At 48.8% G+C, this 20889-nt stretch overlaps 1 protein-coding gene across 1 annotated transcript; it reads left to right on the top strand.

Annotated features, from left to right (window-relative positions):
* Positions 1-10104: 10104 nt before the first annotated feature.
* LOC121994208 (probable trehalose-phosphate phosphatase 6) lies at positions 10105-12168 on the top strand. The gene is made up of 10 exons (XM_042548322.1): positions 10105-10457; positions 10538-10678; positions 10760-10831; positions 10911-11009; positions 11089-11244; positions 11332-11409; positions 11476-11545; positions 11626-11696; positions 11779-11871; positions 11937-12168. The coding sequence occupies exons 1-10, from the start codon at positions 10194-10196 to the stop codon at positions 11967-11969; spliced, it is 1077 nt and encodes a 358-aa protein (XP_042404256.1). The 5' UTR covers positions 10105-10193; the 3' UTR covers positions 11970-12168.
* Positions 12169-20889: the final 8721 nt, after the last annotated feature.

Genomic DNA, 20889 nt, shown 5'->3' with positions numbered 1-20889 from the left:
CATCGCTGCGGATCTGGGGGAAAAACAGAAGGAGAGGCTGATCCAATGCCTCCAGCAAAATCATGATGTCTTTGTCTGGTCGACACATGAGTTGCCCGGCATTTCGCCAAGCCTGATGCTGCATGAATTGCATGTCCGACCGGACGCTCGGCCAGTGAAACAGAGAAAAAGGGACTTCAGCGCCGAGCAGAATACCATTATCCGGGCGGAAGTAGAAAAACTTCTAAGGGCCGGCCACATACGCGAGGTACAGTTCCCGAGCTGGCTGGCCAACGTAGTCTTGGTCTCCAAGCCGGGCGGCAAGTGGAGGGTCTGCATCGACTTTCGAGACCTGAACAAAGCATGCCCCAAGGATTTTTATCCTCTGCCCCGGATAGATCAGCTGGTGGACTCTACGGCCGGCTGCGAATTAATTTGCATGCTTGATGCCTACCAAGGGTATCATCAAGTGCCGCTCGCCCGGGAAGATCAAGAAAAAGTAAGCTTTGTAACGAATGACGGCACATATTGCTACAACGTGATGCCGTTCGGATTAAAGAATGCCGGGGCCACTTATCAACGCCTGATGAACAAGGTGTTCAAGGAGCAGATCGGGCGGAATCTAGAAGTTTATGTGGACGACATCCTTATCAAATCCGTCCGAGCGGCTGATCTTTTCAAAGATATGGAAGAAACCTTCCAAACACTGCGCAAATATGGAGTCAAGCTAAATCCCCAAAAATGCCTGTTCGGAGCTAAAGGAGGGCGTTTCTTGGGGTATATAGTGACTGAGCGGGGAATCGAAGCAAATCCCAACAAGGTGAAAGCCCTGCAAGACATGCCGCCCCCAAGAAATACAAGAGAAGTGCAAAGGTTGACCGGTCGGATAATTGCTTTATCCAGATTCATCTCTAGAACCTCCGATCGGAGCCTGCCCTTCTTCAAGATCCTGCGAAAAGCTACAAAGTTCCAGTGGGATGAGGAGTGTGACCGAGCATTTGAAGAGTTGAAGACATACCTAAATTCCCTGCCTATACTTGCCAAGCCGATCGGCGGGGAATCACTGTATATGTATCTGTCATCAACTGAGCATGCTGTAGGCTCGGCACTTGTGAGGGCAGGCGATGAAGAGCAGCCGGTGTATTTTCTGAGCCATATTTTGAAAGATGCTGAACTTCGCTACACCGGACTCGAGAAGTTGGCCTTTGCTCTGGTTCTAGCCGCTCGGCGCCTTCGACCGTATTTCTTAGCCCACACAATCATTGTCCGGACGAACAGTCCACTCGGAAGAGTCCTGTTGAATCCAGAAGCGTCCGGACGACTTATCAAGTGGACAACAGAGTTAAGCGAATTTGATATCCAGTACCAGCCCCGCCCGGCGATTAAAGCCCAATCCTTGGCTGATTTTGTGACCGAGGTACAGAGGCCAGAATTGGAAGCTCTATGGAGGATATATGTGGATGGGTCTTCCACTCGGCTCGGAAGTGGGATTGGGATATTGCTCATCTCACCGCAAGAAGAAAAGATGCACCTATCAGTCCGGCTGGACTACAAGGCCACCAACAATGAAGCAGAGTACGAGGCCATTATAGCCGGATTACAGGCAGCACGGCATGTGGGTGCCGGTCGGGTGATCCTCTATTCCGATTCACAGTTGGCCGCTCAACAACTTTCTGGCACCTTTGAAATCAATAGCGTTCGGCTTAAGCTCTACGCTGAAGCCTTTGAAAAACTCAAGGCTACTTTTCGAGAAGTGCTTATTCAGAAGATTCCCCGAACGGAGAACCAGGCGGCCGATGAATTAGCCAAACTTGCGAGCTCAATAACGCCGATCGCCATTCAACAGCCGATTGAAAAAACGCTGCTGGTGGCGCACGTCGATCGGATGGAGGGGCTCTCATTTCCAGACGACTGGAGGACATCCATCATAGAGTTCCTCCGCTCGGGAAAAACACCTGCCGATCGGGATGAAGCCCAACTTCTCAGGAGGAGGGCCGGTCGGTTTACACTCATCGGAGATCAACTGTACAAGAAAGCTTTCTCGCGCCCTTTGTTGAAATGTGTGAGCTCAGAAGACTCGGCGTACATCCTTCAGGAAGTACACCAAGGATCATGTGGCGGTCATCCGGGCGGGCGCTCGTTAGCCAAGAAGATCCTCTTGGCCGGGTACTTTTGGCCAACCTTACAAGCAGACGCCGCTCGGACAGTATCTACCTGCCTTTCATGCCAGAAGTATCACAACTTCTCCCACCGACCGGCAGAGGAGATGAAGGCATCAACCATCTCATGTCCGTTCGATCAGTGGGGAATGGATATTGTAGGTCCATTGCCGATGGCGACCGGGCAGAGGAAATTTTTACTAGTGGCGGTAGATTACTTCTCCAAGTGGGTGGAGGCCGAGCCGCTCGCAAAGATTACGGAACAAATGGTGAAAAAATTCATCTGGCAACACATCATTTGTCGGTTCGGCATCCCCCGCCGACTAGTGTCTGACAACGGGCGGCAGTTCACAGGGAAAATGTTAGAAGATTGGTGCAATAGCTACGGCATTGAGCAACATTTCACATCCGTGGCCTATCCTCAGAGCAATGGTCAAGCTGAAGTCGCCAACCGGGAAATCCTTCGTATTCTGCGCGCTCGGCTCGATCATTTGGGAGGAAGTTGGCCAGATGAAGTGCCGAGCGTCTTGTGGGCCATCCGGACGACGCCGAAAGAAGGGACGGGAGTCACACCGTTCCATTTGGTATATGGCGGTGAGGCCGTCATCCCGGTTGAAGTCGGCGTTGAATCCGCTCGGATACAATGCTACGATGAGGGCAACGCCGAGCGGAGAAACATGGAGCTAGATTTGGTCGAAGAGGAAAGGGCAAAGGCGTCAGTTCGGCTGATGGCATATCGTCAGCGGATGAAACAAAACTACAACCGACGCGTCATTCCCAGAGCATTCCAAGTCGGCGATCTTGTCTGGAAAAAGGCCAAGCCGGTCGGCGACGTCGGTAAGCTGGAGGCTCCATGGGCAGGTCCTTTCAAAATCATCGAAAAGCTCCGCTCGGGCGCGTATTATCTGGAAGATGAGGGCGGTCGACAACTAGATAGGCCGTGGAGCGCGAACCACCTCCAGCCTTACCGGGCGGGGTGAAAGGGGTATCACTGTAAACCACTACGTGTACATTTTTCGACTGATTATTGAAAATGCAGAAATGAAAAATCCGAGGAGCAGAAATAAGACCAGATCATCAGCACTAGAAGACCCCAGGCCGCTCGGCCGGGCTGCGTATAGAACATAAGCATCGTCGCCTAGAAGACCCCAGGCCGCTCGGCCGGGCTGCGTATAGAACATAAGCATCGTCGCCTAGAAGACCCCAGGCCGCTCGGCCGGGCTGCGTATAGAACATAAGCATCGTTGCCTAGAAGACCCCAGGCCGCTCGGCCGGGCTGCGTATAGAACATAAGCATCGTCGCCTAGAAGACCCCAGGCCGCTCGGCCGGGCTGCATACTATTAGGCAGGTACATTATAGCCGAGACTACCTCGGGGAGGATTATATGCAAGCCCAGCCTCGATGTGAAGGCCCGAGCCGTTCGGCCGGGTATATGGTATCACTTGAAGACCGACGAGCACCGTCGTTAAAAATCGAGAGTCGGACCGGCGACTATAAACCGCCGGGCCAAGACCGGCGACTATAAATCACCGGGCGACCGACCAAGAGTCGGGACGCAATCGGACCGGCGACTATAAACCGCCGGCGACCAAGAGTCGGACGCAATGATCGGACCGACTATAAACACGGCGGCAAACCAAGAGTCGGACGCGATCGGACCGCGACTATAAACCGGCGGCCGACCAAGAGTCGGACGCAATCGGACGGCGACTATAAACGCCAGGCGACCTACCAAGAGTCGGACGCAATCGGACGGCGACTATAAACCGCCGGCGGCAAACCAAGAGTCGGACGCAATCGGACCGCGACTATAAATCGGGCGAAACCAAGAGTCGGGGCCGATCGGACAGCGACTATAAACCGGGGCGATCACCAAGAGTCGGACGCAGTCGGACGGCGACTATAAACCGCCGGGCGACCGACCAAGAGTCGGGACGCAGTCGGACCGGCGACTATAAACCTCCCGGGCTGGACCTCTGCACGGACCAGCATATCATATATTCTCTCCCCCGTTCGAGGTCGCGTTATCACCGAAGGCCCTCGAGCCGTTCGGCCGGGAGGATTATGTCCGAGCCACGGGCTCGATGCCGAAGACCCTCGAGCCGATCGGCCGGGAGGATTATGTCCGAGCCACGGGCTCGATGCCGAAGACCCCCGAGCCGATCGGCCGGGAGGATTATGTCCGAGCCACGGGCTCGATGCCGAAGACCCCCGAGCTGTTCGGCCGGGAGGATGTGGACCGAGCCAAACGCTCGATGGGAAGACCCCGTGCCGTCGGGAGTGTAGTCTCGAGACCGACAAACTGTCGTTAGACATCGAGAGCCTCACCGACCGGTTTTCAGTTTGCCAACACTTGGCATTTGCTGAATACAAGCAGTGTGAATCCTCTAAGCGATTTAAACGAATAGAGCTTAACTGACTCTACGAACGAGCACCAAGAATACAAAGGCAATGAAGGGTAAACAATTTTAACAAAGGCCGTTGCGCCGAGCGGCAATTACAAAAATTTAACATCCGCCCAGCGGATGAAATACAAAGAGTGCTTAAATGACGCACATCACTCCGGGTCCTCGAAATTAAAGAAAGCATCGGGGATATCATCAAGCAGGGCCGTCAGGTCGGAGGCGGGAATATGCATGCCTTCAGGAAGGTGGCCGCTCTTCTTCAGATACGCCACGGTGACCTTAACCGCCTCGGCGAAAGTAGAAGAGATGTGGCCCCCAAACTTTACGCCGAACCTCTCTGACTGAAGGTATTCTTGGCGCGCTGCAGCCAGGCGACTCGGTTCTTCCTCCTTATATTTTTTGAGGACCGCCCGGGAGCCAGTTAAAGAATCTTGGAGGGCCTTCAAGTTTGCTTCAGCCTTTGTGCGTTCGGCCGAACGGGCCTCCTGTTCGGCGTTCAGCTGGGCCTCCAGATCCTTGGATTGTTGACCTAGCGCACGGACCTCCACTTTCATTTTGTCCAGGTCAGCGATCGCCTGCCTCTTCCGGCTACCAGCGCGCTTCACCTCTTTGTCGCGCTTCTTCACCAAGGCCTCTAGCCTGGCCACCTCATTAGCCAGGTCGGCAGCCTTTTTCTGTTCGGCCTCGAGGTCGCTCGGCCGTGGAACCTTCCGACACTTGAAGTTTTCAGAAGGCCCTCTAACTCGGCTACCGATGGCTAGTGGCAATTTGTTCACCCAGTGTAAGGGAAATAATAATATCGGGAATCAAACAATAGCATGACACGGGAATGAAGATGGGTTTACCTGCGTGGCCTGCTGCTTGGGCGTCATCAGGGCCGCCTGAATCTGGGCGTCCTCGAAGAGCTTGGCGAGCGGACCCGTCAAGGTTATTTCGTGAACAGGGCTCGACGGCCGATCGGCGGATAGCAAATACTCCTCCGATGGGAATCGGAGGGTGGTCTTGATGGTTGGATGGCCGGACGCCGCTTCGGCAGCTGCGGTAGCCTGGCCCGAAGACTCCCCTATAGTGGAAGTTTCGCCGAACCGTCGCAGGCGACGACGAGTCCGGGGAGGAGAACCAGAAGGCTGTGCCGGTGGCGACGCCATAGGGGTCCCGATCTGTGATGGCGTGCGGTCGGGCGAAGTCACGCCGATCGGCGCTTGTAGTCCCTCCTCCTGGGTCGGCGGAGGGTTCAGGTCTCTTCGACGTTTCCGCCGCATCTCCAATGGGGGATCCTCGACATGCGGAACGCCCAACTCGGCGGGAGCCGAGGAAACAGGATCGATTTCCGCCTCAACCGCCGCAGAATCGGAAGAGGCAGCTTCTGTTTCAGGGGCGGACTGTGCGAGCTCCTTTTTGGTGGCCGCTTCAATCTCATTGGACTTCAGTTTCAAATGAGCAGTAGCCTTAGAGCGCCACATGACTTCAGCTGCAGGGGAAAAAATTAAAATCAGTTGGACAAAAAAGGCGAAGGGAATGAAGAATCCTTACCCATGCGGTATGGGAGATTGGCCCGAACGGGAGACAACCCAAAAATGTACAAGACCCCTTTGAGCAGCAGCTGGTCAATTTTGTACCGCTGACCAGATAACCAGTTGGCCGCATGAAGGTAGGCCGGGTTGCTTCTGAATTTGCCGAGCTCTGGCTGGGTCGGCACAGCAGTTTGCCATTTAGTTCGGAATGCTGGCCGATCGGGGAGTCGAAGGTAAAAGAAGAACTCCTTCCAATGCTTGTTGGAGGTCGGCATGTTATCAAAAAACTTGAAGCCTATTCTGCTTTGGAAGATAAAAGTGCCCGGTTCTGATTGTTTGGGGTAGAAGAAGAAATGGAATATCTTAGGGTCGAGAGGAATGCTGTGCAACTTAAAGAGGACGACCATCCCGCTCAGCAACCTAAAGGAATTCGGCACAAGCTGGCCGAGCGGGATGCGGAAGTAGTTGCAAACTTCCAAAATAAAAGAATGAGTGGGAAATCTGAGGCCGCCCTGGAATTGGTCTAAAAAGAGACAAATAGAGCCGGTCGGCGGGTCATGTGGCCGATCGGTCGCGTCGGCTAGGATTATTTCGTGGTCATCAGGAAGCTCATATGTCCGGATGAGGCGCCGGGCGTGCTCCTCATCGAATCGGCTCTCCATGGTCAAGTACCAAGGGCCCAGAGCGCTACCAGCGGGTGCGGAGGAGCTTGCCATCTCAGAAAAGCGGAAGAATGGCGAGAAATTGAAGAAAGGGGAAGGAAAGGGGCGAAAGGAGCAGGAAAAACCTAATAAGTGAAGGCAGAGGACTCACGGGGAAGGAAAGAGGTCGGAAGAATCACCGATGAGGGGATCGCCGCCTAAACCCAGACACTAGATCGCCGGAGGCCGCAGCAATGGAATGGAACAGAAGGCAACACGCAAACAAGCGTGCGGCGAAGGAAGGAGAGGAAGACTTTATACTGCAGAGGCAGGTCAGCCTCCACCGTCCGATCCAGGGCACGAGAAACAAGGACGCCATCGGGCCGTCCATTTCAAACGGGCGCATCCCCTCGTAAGTGACGTCGCCGCCACACCAGGATCGACACGTGGCGCTCAGTCACCGAGTGCAATTAATGCGCGTCATACCGCGCATGCTGTGATTTAATGAGAAAGATTTTGCGCGATTTTCGGGAAATGCAGGCGAATAAACATTTATCTGGAACGACAAGGCATCCCAATTGAATAGCCGAACGGCCTAACCTGATGTAAGGACCGAACGGCTCAAAGAATATTATAGGCGACGACTACCCGCTCGGACACGCAGTCCAGTCAGTCGGACTTACTGCCTCCTTCGACTAGACTTGAAGGGAAGGCAAGTGATCCGGCAGTAGACCCAGGGTAGGCTAACTAAGCGAGCCGAGCAGCTGGGGTAGGTCCGAGCGGAGCTAGAGTTAACCCATCCAAGGGCTTGGGTTTCCGACGTCAAGGCTGGGAGATCGAAGGGCCGAGCGGTAGTCCGCTCGGCAGAAGCATAAGGGCCGAGCGGGAGTTCGCTCGGCAGAAATATGGGCGAGGGTAAAAGGTAGCCGAGCGGCTCATCCGCTCGGCCCTGGATCTAGGATGTTAGCAGGAGCATGTCTGATGATTAGGCCGTACACAAAATCGCACGATGGAGGATCTCGCCGTCACATCGTGAAATGGTCGGTACAGTAGCAGTATGGTCTCATGAACATCTTCCTGATAGATCCATATTTGGGCATGGCCCTTCTGACAGACCCATACTTGAGCATGGTCAAAGGCATGTTGTTGATTTGACCGGGGCATTCGGGTCTCCTCCAAAGGTCTATATAAGGCCTCCATTTCTTCACCGGAGGTATGAAAAATCTTGATTTGGGAACCACCTTTTTGTTATTCCTCGCCTGACTTGAGCGTCGGAGGGCCGTCGCCGGGACACCCCTCCCGGCCCGGTTTTGTTGCAGGTTCACCGGAGCATTCGAGGATTCCGCAGGAAACGCCACGTGCCCAGCGTCCCTTGACTCCTGATTCGGACAGGATCAATTGGTAAACATAGTCAACCCCTTCAACTCTGATTTATGAGATACGAAAGCAAGTTGACTAGAAAATGGAAGATAAAATTCCAAAAAAACACCTTTTTTTTAGAATTATCAAATAGATAACATAGCCATAGAACTTTGGTGAAAGTTGTTCTAATTTTTCTTCTTCCCTTAATGGGCCTCCTAATAAACTTGGACCTCAATGGGCCTCCTTAATAAGATTTTTTTCAATAAAAAAGTTTAATAGTCTCTTATTAATAATAACAATAATAATACACTCCTATGAGTTTCATTTTCTCATAGACAGACCATGTAATTTGACTAAAAGAGGTTGAAATATAATAATAATACAGCACATCACTGCTCATCTTTTCACTGATTTCCAAATGATTTGGTTAAATATAGCAAAAGTCAATTTGAATGAGAGTTTTGGCGTAACGATAAAATTATTATTTTATGACTAAAAGATCACGAGTTCGAATTTTGAAAATAACCTATCATAAAAAATAGGATAAGATTACATATAATGGATCTATCTTCGAGACCCGTTATAAGTTTCGTGCGTTATGTTACTTTTTTTTTTTATAGCAAAAGTCAATTCCTTAATGAGAAACTAATGAACACCAAAGGAACTTTCAGCTTCCATGTCCTTCTGTCTTCCTCCATGTGTGAATAAAGCCAATCAAAGTCACCTCCATGGATTGCTTCCGACTGTTAGCTGAAAAAGCTTGTGGTGATCTTGTAAGCAACTGAAACCTCATTCTTCATAAGCATCATAAAAAGTCTGAATCTTCAAAAGCTGGATTAGACTGGTTTCTTTGTCAGTTACCAAACTTCCAAGGCTTCTTCCACAGTTCTGCACGTTGTAAAACAAAAGTGATTCAGCTTCTTTTTCTTTTCAATTCTGTTTTTTTTTTAATATGATTTGGATTTGAGGATTTGAGAGGTCAATCTCTGTTCTACTTCAAGAAATAAGATGATTGGTGTGCCAAAGATGAGGAGAAATTACTATAAGAAAATAAGATCCTCAGCTAATAATTAACTCGAGGTTTAAGAAGATCTGATGGCACCAATTAGACCTCCAAAAATATGAATCCAATCGAGTTCTCCAAAAACTTGAAGATACAAAGGACAATTATGAAGGCAGAAACGGTTTGATGATGCATGAAGTGAATCATAAAAGGCCAACTGAATCTGTCGACTAAACAGGAACTGTTTTGGAATTGCAGGAAGAAGGCGAAGGAAGTATTTTTCAGTGTCGGTGATGATGCATCACATCATATGGTAACTGTTAATTGAGGAAGACTGAAGAGAGTGCAAGTTGGAAGGTTCGTGCCAATTGATGGAATAACAAAAAATATCACAGAGGTTGACGGAGAGAGGCTGCAAGCTCAGCCATGAGCTCACCGATCGAGCAGCATTTTCAAGACAACTCGACACTCTGAAAGAGAATAAATCATAGCGAATATCTAGCCTACCACAACATACAAAATCATTTACTTATTGATTACCTATGAATTATCATCCAACTTTAATGTTTGTCGTCTTAAAATCTTCTACATCTTTACATTTTAATATACTTTTGAACACCTCCAAATCTAACTAGTCATACACCTTTGAGTTACCTAGCATAACCATCCAACCAACGTAAATTTATATTCGAATTAAATTTTATTGTAGGTACGAAAAATAATTTGAAATAAATATTAATTAATAAAAATATTAATAGGGGTATTTTGAGAAATTAAAACAAAAATAAACTAGAGACGGTGCACTTTTTGGTAAAATGGAAAGTACCTAAAGTCCTGTGGTCAATTACCTGCTGGAAACTGTCAACGTGGCGACTAATCATAGGTTGTTGAGGATCTTTTCTCGTGTTCTTTCCTTGGTGGGAATCGGGTTCATTTCACGCGTGTTTACCCGTTTCGGTGCAATTCCCAAGCCAATGGCTTTTATAATTTCTGCCGCTGGGTCTGGAAGTCGTTGCATTTAGTCTTTTCTTCTTCACGTCGAAGAAATTACGCTACAATTTCGATCGATCTTATACTATTTAAATCCGGTTCTCTATCTCGAAACGGAGGGAGTAGTAGTAGATTTCTCATGGTTTCCGTCGCGGAGATGAGGAAGCAGAATGTGATAGTGACGGAGGAGCTCGCTCTCAGCAGGGTGATGGCTGCCGGCGGCGATTCCGCCTTTCTTGGCGGAATCGTCTTCAACTGCAAGATCGCCAGCCAACTAGAAATCCTAAACAGTGGTTGGCTTGACTCGCTGCGCGCCTCCTCCCCCACTCGCGTCAAGGCAGCCGGCACCGCCATCTCATCCTCCTTCGCCGCGCGCCAAGACCAGGAGTACGAGAACTGGGTGGTACGTTATCCTCCTCCACGCTAAAAATCCAATTTTTTTTATCCCGGTTAATGTTCCTGAATCCTATTTCGGCGGCGCAGATGCAGCACCCTTCCGCTCTGAGAAACTTCGGCGACATCGTTGCAGGGTCTAAGGGGAAGCGCATCGTGATGTTCCTCGACTACGATGGCACTCTCTCTCCAATCGTCGACGACCCCGACCGCGCGTTCATGTCCGACGCCGTACGCCGCCACCGCCGCCCTCTCTCTGCTTTTACTCTGTTTCATTCCAACGTTAAAAATCACTTCTTTTTTTTTTCACAGATGCGAGAAGCCGTGAGAAACGTCGCGAGGCATTTCCCAACCGCGATCGTTAGCGGAAGACGCCGCGATAAGGTCCCTTCCATTAAATTCATTCGACCAAATTCATCAATGCTCGTGTTAAATCTCGATGATATTTTTGATTTGTAATCAGGTGTACAACTTTGTCCAATTGAGGGAGCTGTACTACGCTGGGAGCCACGGCATGGACATCAAAGGCCCCAGCAAAGGCACAAAGAGGACGAGATCGAAGGTCTCTGTCCTCCTCTCTCTCTTTCACATCTACTTCTTTCTACTACTGATCAATCACCGCATTGATTTGATTGTTGCAGAACAAAGCTCTGTTCTTTCAACCAGCAAGCCAATTCCTTCCCGTTATTCATGAAGTATACGAAAAATTGGTGGAGAAAACAAGTTCAATCCCAGGATCAAGGATCGAAAACAACACGTTCACTCTTTCAGTTCACTTCCGATGCATCGACGAGAAGGTGAAGAACAACAACTCTTTTTCCAGTTTCTCTGTTTTCTTCCCGAGAACAAAAAACTAATTTCTCTAACAACACGATGCATGCCAGAAATGGAGCTCATTAACTGAGCAAGTCGGGTCAGTGCTCCTGGACTACCCTCAACTCATGCTCACAGTTGGAAGAAAGGTAGCTCAATCAATCTTCTCCTCATAATAATTCACAAAAAACAAAAAGTTCATTAATCGATTTCAGGTACTCGAAGTCCGGCCAACTATTAAGTGGGACAAAGGGAAAGCTCTTGAGTTCTTATTGGAATCTCTTGGTATGTTCGAATCCACCACAGCTTTGACATATCGCCGACCCTTTAATTCCCTGTTCATCCTAAATCATTCTGAACTCCAGGATTCGCCAACTGTAGCAATGTGTTTCCAGTTTACATCGGAGATGATAACACCGATGAAGATGCTTTCAGGGTATTAATTTATTTGTTCTTCATAATTTTAATCTGATAAAACATGGAATCTACTAAATATTCAATCTGCATAAATGCTTCAGGTTTTGCATGAGAGAGAACAGGGCGTAGGAATCCTGGTTTCCAAGGTTCAAAAGAAAACTACAGCATCATTTTCACTGAGAGACCCAACTGAGGTGAGAAATATTGATTTATTTTATTAAATTTTAAATTAAACTAAATGTTATTATGATTATTACAGGTTATGGAATTTTTGCACCGGCTTGTGGAATAATTCAGAGATTTAAGGAAGTTTTTTAAGCTCGAGGAAAATTGAGACTTTCAGAAAATGAAAAATAAATTGTTATATTTATTTCTTCCAAAAGTCTTATTAATTTTATCATAAAAGGGAAGAGCTTCGTGCAAGTTGTTGGTTATTTGTTTTCTTCAAAAAAAATATATGGATTTCAATTTAGCTGTATGAGATGACAATAGATACATAGACTTTTATAATAAAATTTGTCAAAAGTGTACTATATAAGTTTAGAATTAGTGTTTTGTTTTAAATATGTAATTTAGAATGTTGTTGTTCCAATCTATTATTGCGACGTGGATGATAAGATATTCAAATAAGAAAGTTTCAATTCATCTTAAAGTAAACCATCTTTCTTCTAATTTGATTTTTTAAATAAATTTGAAGCAGAGTTGACATCCATGAAAATCCCTTTTTTCTTATTCTTATGCATCATTTTCAGAGGTCAGTGCGGCATACCTACTGAGCCTCTTTTCCACCCATTTCATGCGTGGAATGGCGACTAAACTCCACCGAAAAGTTTAATGTTTTTTTTTTTTTTCATCCGTCCAAATCGGACAGAAAATCACGATCCGTCCTCATGGCCGCGTGTCACGCCGGTCAGCACGGCACCGTGTGAGGCGGCGGGGGCATAGCCTCGCGTCGGACGACACCGCGCAAGGCTGTAGGGCCTCGCGTCGGACGACACCATGCGAGACCGCAACGCCGGTCGGCACTGCACGAGGAGGCATGGCCTCGCGCCGGAAAGCACTGAGTGAGGCTGTCGGGCCTCGCGCCGGAGGACACCGCGTGAGGCTACCGCATCTCGCGCCGGTCGACACCTCGCCAATGCTATGCAATTGCCAAGGTAACGACGACTCCGTAAAAAAAAAAAAAAAAAAAATCTCTCTCGTCCCTCCTTTTCGGTAAGCTTTTCCGCATAATTCTTTTTCCCTCCTTTCCCACGGGTGAGCAAAAATTTGAAAAAATCGGATTAATAATCAATCGAATTTAGAAATTCGATTTGGTTAATTCGGTTTTCGGTTTTTTTAAAAAAATTCAGTTCGATTTTTGATTAATTCGGTTCGGTTTCGATTTTGAATCTTGTAATTTGGTTAAACCGAATAAGAATATTATTTTAATTAATTTTTATTTAAAAATATAATTAATTAAATAAAATCTTTATTTTTAAAGAAAAAACCGAATAGGGTTTTAAAATTCGATTAATTTGGTCAATTCGGTCGAAAACCGAATTAACCGATATTTTATCGGTTCGGTCGGTTCGATTTCATAGGGAAATTCGATCGGTTCGGTTGGTTGAAAAGAAATTCGATTTATTCGATTTTCGATTTATTCGGTTCGGTCGGTTCGGTTTTGACCGAATGCTCACCCCTATCCTTTCCAGGACCGCCCTTGCAAGGAGCCCATAGTTTTTGGATTATTTTTTTATTTTAGTTCAGGAGATATGTCATTCGTATTTATGATCGGATTATGATCGTGATCTAATTATAAATAGTTACGATCTCTTTTTGGATTCATCGGCCCCATCAGATTATAATTTTTATTCGGAGCGGACGGCTGGAGGTCTCTCCGGAGGCCTCCGGTGATGAATAAGTGGTCAAGTTATTGGACGTCGAGCGAGAGTGTCCTCCGGACAGCCTCCGGCCGCTCGCTCCGAATACAAACTATAATCTGGTGGGGACGATGAACCCAGAAAAAAATCATAATCATTTACGACCAGATCGCGGTCATAATCCGACCACAAATACGAATGACACATCGCTTGGACCACAAAAAATGATCCAAAACATCCTGTCTCCCTTGCGAGTGGCATAAGGCATGGCATCTCAAATTATTGGAGCAGGGGATTCCCTGGATCTATCAACAGCTAATCATCCATGATCTAGTGCGTTTTAAACCTTAATTAATCGTGGGAAAGATGCTTGTCTTCGTAGTTAAGACATGTCGGCAGTGGTGGCTACACTTGCCCGGGTGCTGAAGCCACGTGAGAAAACACATGCAGGCAGTGGTCCTGAGCTACGTGCATGGCACTGCACGGAACATCAGTAAGCTAGCTGACGATGGATTTGTATATATGCGACTGCTTAATTAAAACTGCATATATACCATTGTGGGCTTGGGAGTGGATCAGGAATTAATTAGTTGTTTTGCTTAGTGATGGATATAGGTCAGGAATTAATTAGTATTTGGATGAGATCGAGTTAGTTTAATGCATGTATGTATGATTCACATGCATAGAAAAAGAAAAGAGGCTGATTAAGATGGGTGTAACTGAGAGACCAATTCGTTTATGTTTGCTTTCGAAAGAAGAGGCCCAATTCATGTTGGGTCAATGATTTTGTTTTTCTGGATCTGATCTTGATCCGCCAATCAGAGTTGATCTACTTTAGTTCCAACCCTCCAGATTCCGGCTATGCTATCAGGGATGAAGACAGTGGATAAGAGGAAAGAGTTGGGCGAGATCTTTCTCCTAGTTCCTCCCATAAATTTGTGACGCAACAAATTCTAATCACTTTGTTAATTCATGCATGAATATCAAAATTCATACTTTTAATCTCTGTTAATTCCAAGAGAGAGTAGTAGGAAGAAGAGAAAACTCATGTTCCATGAAGGAGATGGTAGCTAAAAATAATATTAAATTAAAAACTATTTTAAAATATTAAACAGGACGTTTAAATAAATCAAACATCCTAAATTGAAAAATAATAATATCAAAAAAAGCCTAAATACTCAATGATCCGGTTGTAGGATAACGCCCGTCCGGTAGAGGGTCAAGATGGTCAACACCCCGGGAGTTCGTCCGATTGGGCGACCCTTCCTTCCCGATTAGCGCAAGGAATACCTGATTCGACACTACGACAACTCGACCAAATACTGAGTTTCCGACACTCAAAAAGCTCAAGCATGGAAGGACGAAGGTCGAGCGGCCGCCCCGCTCGGTTGAATAGTGGACGCAACCCCGACCTAGCAAGCACAGCTCCCTCGCTCAACAGGACGAAGTCGAGACAGCGGACCATTGGCCGAGCGGACTCTCCCGCTCGACCCGGCCATGATGTCACTCGGATGACAGACTGGCCGAGCGGCTCTCCCGCTCGGCCCAATAATGGACAAAAGGAGCGGTTGGTGATATCTTCTTAGGGACCAGTGTCATCGACGAGCGGCATGGTCAGACGGAGAATCGTACGGTGAAAGCTTTCACTGTCACGTCAGGGATATACTCGGGTTGTTAAGGTATGGCGTCAGACACGCTTTTCTGACACGCCCTTTCCATGTATGCTTTGAGAAGTGTGGACGCCTTGGGAAGCATGCACGCGCCTCCCGGGAGCCCTATAAGGACCCCCAGGCTTCGATAGAGGTATGTTCACTTCTACTATAGCTAGAGTTACGCTGTTGCTCTCTTTTCTCCACTTCATTCGCTTGTTGCCGATGATTGACTTGAGTGTCGGAGGGCGATCGCCGGGGAATAGGGATGTAAACGAGCCGAACAGTATTAGGCTCGAGCTCAACTCGTTTAAGTTATATTTGGGCTCGAGCTCGGCTCGAGCTCGAATCGAGGTTTTATCACAAGGCTTGAGCTCGACTCGTTTTAGAATTATCAAGCTCGCGAACAGTTCGAGCTCGGCTCGTTATTAGCTCTGTAAAATACTGAACAATTAATGATTAAATAATAAGGTTATTTGAGGAAATAATCTTATTGGAATTTTTAGGAAATTTTAGAAATTTTCTGGGAATTAATTGGAGCTCATATGATGCAGATTAAGGGGATCAATTATTGGGTCAGGGAAAAAGTCTATTTACGTTATCCGATTTAAACGAGGAAATGTTTAATTTTCTTAAATGTTTTCTTTTCCCTCTCCTTTAAAAGCTTTCCCGTGCCCTAACCTTCCCGAGTCGTACCGCCAAACTCTTCCCTTTCTCCCCTCTTCTCAGCGCCGATCCCTTTTTCTTCCTCGACGCCGACGCCGCGAGGGAGCTAGTAGCCGACGGCTGAGCACTCCATCTTCCTCTTCATTGAGCTGCCCCACCAGCCACCGTCGCTTGCCACTGCCATGCCCTAGCCGCCTCCTTGTGATCGCTGCCCCCAAGCGACCACCGCGACCTCGCGACCGTCGAGCTGTGCGACCGTCGCCTCTGCACGACCGCCACCTCCTCGCGATCATTACCTCCGCTCGACCGTCGTGTCCTCGCGACCGCCAAGCCCGTGCGACGTCCGTGTCCGCAGGACCGCGACACCATCTGGTTAGCGAGTGGTTGCTGCCATCCCATCGCCACCTTCGTTGCCACGCGCCGCCAGCCACCGCGATCAGATGTCTTATAGTCCTCGCGTGCTCGCGTCGAAGTAGCCTCGCCGCCGATGTGCTCCAACTCCATGGAGTGTTGCTGTGCCTCCAGTGCCCAGCGCCGCTGAATGATCTAACCACGACGACGACAAACCCATTAGTTTCGAGGAGTTCAAGGCCATGCCCGCGCTTGCATTGCTCTCGCCATCGGAATCCACGGTAACAGAAATACTAGTTAAATTAAAGGTGTGCTTTTATTAATGTAGGATCTGTTGAAGAGTAGAGGTTGTCATATTTCAGTTAATTAGCAAATTATTAACTAACTGGTTTAATTGGTTAATTAATTGGGTGATTAATTAAGATATGAATTTATCATATGGTTAATTATGATAGTGAGGAATTGATGAAATTGATTAACAGTAGATGGGTTAATTGAATAATAATTGATTAACTACTCATATAGGTAAATGTAAGTATATTGATTTATGGATTAATGTTTGAATAACTTGTTCAATTGATTAATTGATTTGGGGATTAGCTAAGGGTAAACCAAGTAGTTGGCTTAATTAATTTGATAGTTAACTGAATTATTTGATGTACTTAGGGGTAGGAGCAATTAAAGGTTACCTACTAATTAATTAGTAGAGTTATGGAAGATGAGTAGATTGATTAGTATGTATATTATAGATGTTAGTTAGAGCCCTAGAGTCAATCATTTGATGATTGTATTATGGACTTGTTGTATCATATTCTTATATAAATAAAGACATTTGTTTTGGTTATTATACTTACTTGTATTGATGCCAAATAACTAAATATAATAACGTCTGATCCTGTCCGAAAGCTGAATCAACGGACGCTGGGCACGTGACGTTCTCCGAGTCGCTGGCGTAGATCTCCGATTGGTCGTACGAAGCTCCGACGAACCTGCACAGAAGTCGGCCGGGAAGGGGTTCCCGGCGGCGACCCTCCGACGCTCAAGTCAGGCAAGCGAACAGTGAAGAAGTGGCTCCCAAAGTTGTAGAACGCGTACCTCCGGCGAAGTATAAGACTCTTTATATAGAGCGGTGAAAGAGCTCACACACACATACCGAGGCAAACACGTGTTCTCAGCCCATACCTTGGTATGTGTTTGTCAGAGAGCTTACCTGACACCATACTGCTACAGTCCAAGCACGCTCTCGATGGGACAGCAGAACACCTTGTCGCCAGATTAGGAGTATGACCTAGTCATAGGACTTGACAGCTGTCATAAGATATAAATTGTCCTTCTTTCCCTACCCCATGACGAGGTGTCCGTCCGGCCGGCTGGATGGGGCGTCCGGCTGGCACTCATCTTACACCCGGCCAGACGGCACTCACATCCCGTCCGGCTCTTCGTATGCCTCGGTATGCTGGGGAGATCCTCGGTAAGGTGCTGTGGGGACTACTAGCAGTATGTCACCTTGTCTTCGGCCTTCCGCTCAGCCCTTCGCTACTGTTCAATCGAGCGCCGGAACCCCGACTTCTATCGGGGTGCCTTTTGCCATTGGTTATTCACTGGTCGGCTGACCGGGAGGTCGGCCCATCCTTCTCCGGTCGGCCACCTGGCCCTTTGACTTCCACGTGGCCTTGACCCCTCAGAATGGGGGTCACCTGTTCTAACCGCCGGATCACTTGCCTCCCCCTCAAGTCTAGTCGAAGGAGGCGAAGTCCGACTGACTGGACTGCTGATCTGACTGAGTAACGGCCGGTACATTAGTCCGCTCGGCCAGGCTTAGGGATGCTCATCCGTTCGGCGGTATCTTGCCCGTGCCTTGTATTCCCTTGGAACCCATGCCGAATCCTCTTCTCTACTGTCCACCACGTGCGTTGCGTGCGGTAAGGGGCGCTCATTAAATGTAACCCGTATCCTGCTGACACGTGGCGATCTTACTTTTGTCAGGGTATGGCGGTGGCGTCACCTCCGATGGGACAACCGCCGTTTGAAATGAACGGCTAGATGATGACCTCGTTCTTCACGACCTGAATCGGACGATTAAGGCCGTACGGGGCTAACGTTATAAATCTCGCGGCCTCCTCTCTCCGCCGCCTTCTTCTTCATCGACCTTCGACCTTCGACCTCCCGCTGTTCTTTCTGCTCCGGCGACCTCGTGTTTCAGCTTCCCGACGAACCCGAGGCCCCTTTCGATCATCCCTTTTGCTCGTAAGCCTTCCTTTTCCTCGCTCCCTCCTTCTTTTTTCTGTTAGTTGTCCCCTTCAAGTCTACCACCTTTTCTTTCTTGTTCGAACCTTTCTTTTTGCCTCGAATTTCTTACTGCGTTTCGCCCATGACTAGCACTTCCCAATCGACCGTCGGCGCTCCTAGTCTTTGGTACACGACCATGGAGAGCCGGTTTGACGAGGAGGACGCGCTGCGCCTCGCTCGGACTTATGACATCCCTTCCGACCACCACATAGTAATAGCCACCCCAGCCGATCGGCCTCATGAACCGCCGCCCGACACCGTTCTTTTCTTCCGAGACCAATTTTTGGCCGGGCTACGCTTTCCACCTCATAAGTTTTTCTTGCAAGTTTGCAACTACTTACGCATCCCGCTCGGCCAGCTAGTTCCGAATTCCATCAGGCTGCTGAGCGGGGTGGTAGTTTTGTTTAAACTGAATAACATCCCGTTGGATCCCAAGGTGTTCCACTACTTCTACTACCCTAAGCAGGCCGAGTGGGGTACTTTTGTTTTCCAATCTAGGATAGGTTTCGTCCTTTTTGATAATATGCCGAGCTCCAACAAACACTGGAAGGAGCATTTTTTCTATATGCGCTTTCCCGAGCCACCGGCCTTCCGAATCAAGTGGCAGACGGCGATGCCAGCGCAACCGGAGCTCGGCAAGTTTAGGGGCGATCCGGCCTACCTTCATGCAGCCGATCGGCTGGTCAGCCAGCGATATCACATCGACAAGCTACTCCTTCCGGGAGTACTGTATATATTCGGCTTGTCCTCTATCCCAGCCGATCTGCCTTGCAGCATGAGTAAGTTCTCTTATCTTCCCGTTTCTTTTGTTCTAACTGATTTATTCTTTGTTTCTGCAGCCGAAGTCATGTGGCGCGCCAAGGCTACCGAGCGGCTAAAACTGCGAGCCGCTGAGATCGAGGCGGCCAAGAAAAAAGAGATCACCAAGCGGAGCTTGGACACAGTTGGTCCGACCAGCGAAGAGGGTGAGGGGACTCAGACTGTCCCCGAAGCCTTAGACGCTCCTGCCTCTCTCGGCGAGGCTGCGGGCGATCTCGACCCTCCTACTCAAGTTGAGGTAGAGGGCCGTTCGACCGACGACGTTCCCCTGGAAACTCGGAAGCGCAGACGGCCAGAACCAGCTTCTCAACCAACTGCATCTGATGAACCGCAATCCGAGCGGGGCGATGAAGCTCCAGTGCTATCCGGGACGGTCTCTATAGAGAGTACCCCCACGCCGCGCGGCTCTCCAAGGGCTATCTCTGAGGTGCCGCCCTCCAGTCCTCCCCGAACCCTACGGCGTCTTAAGCGGTTGGGCGACCGTCCTTCTTCCTCCACCGGTGAGCCGTCCGGTAAGGCCGCTGCGCCCGTGGGTGATCCGAGCGGCCCGAGATTGATAAAAACTATCTTGCGCCTCCCGTCCGAGGAATATATGGCGGCTGTTGATCGGCCAGTAGTCCCCGAGCAGCAGATCACTCTTACGGGTCCTCTCGCCAAAGCCTGGGAGGACGCTCGGCTCCGAATTGCAATGATGACTCCTGGTCAGTTGGGCGACAGCAATCTACAACAGGCGACCGGGGTATGTTCTTTGCCATGTTTGTTATTTGGCTTTAGTTTCTAACTTGCTCCTATCCGTTTGCAAAATTGGGTGGAGCAGATTGCAATCAGCAATCGCCTAGCCGAACTGGAGGACGAGCTGAAGAAGCTCAAAGCCGCAGGAGATAGCAGACAGTCAATGACCGCTCTGGAGAAGGCCAAAAAGCTGCTGGAAGCCGAACGGGGTAAGTCCTCCGGCTTGTCGAGCGAAGTGGCTCGACTCGAAGCTTTGGTCAAGCAGCGGGACAAGGAGATAAAGACCGCTACCACCCGGAAGCTTAAAGCCATCGACGACATGGATATGATGAAGGTAGAGAACCGGGGGTTAGAGCAGCGGGTTAAAGAATTAGAAACCTCATTATCCGCCGAACAGGAGGGCCGTTCGGCCGACCAGGCTAAAGCGGAAGGGGCTCTGAAAGATCTTCAAGCTGCCTTCGATGCTTCTAAAGCTACTTTTAAAGAATATCAGGATGGGGAACCTGGCCGGTCGGCGGAGGTGCGCAAAGCATTCGTCCGTTCGGATGAATTTGGCGAAAGGTTTAGCGACAAGCTATCCTTAACTTTTGAAGAGGCGATCAAAGTGGCAGTGGAATATCTGAAGACCAAAGGCCACATACCCGCCGAGCTGTCCGTCCCCCCCGAAGATTTGGCGGCTATGATGGGCTCCATCCCCGACTCCCTCTTTAATTTCGATGATAGTGAATGAGGAGCTTATGCAATTTCTCTCAAGTGTACAAGCTTTTGTATGCCTGCCGTTAGGGGCGAATATAAATTTTGTCTGTCCGCCGCTCGGCGTAAACGGATAGTCTCCTTTTGTTAT

The sequence above is a fragment of the Zingiber officinale genome, chromosome 6A (genome assembly GCF_018446385.1).
Source record: "Zingiber officinale cultivar Zhangliang chromosome 6A, Zo_v1.1, whole genome shotgun sequence".
NCBI lineage: Eukaryota > Viridiplantae > Streptophyta > Magnoliopsida > Zingiberales > Zingiberaceae > Zingiber > Zingiber officinale.
Note: the sequence above shows the minus strand (reverse complement) of the source record. Positions and strands in the feature narration are given on the sequence as shown.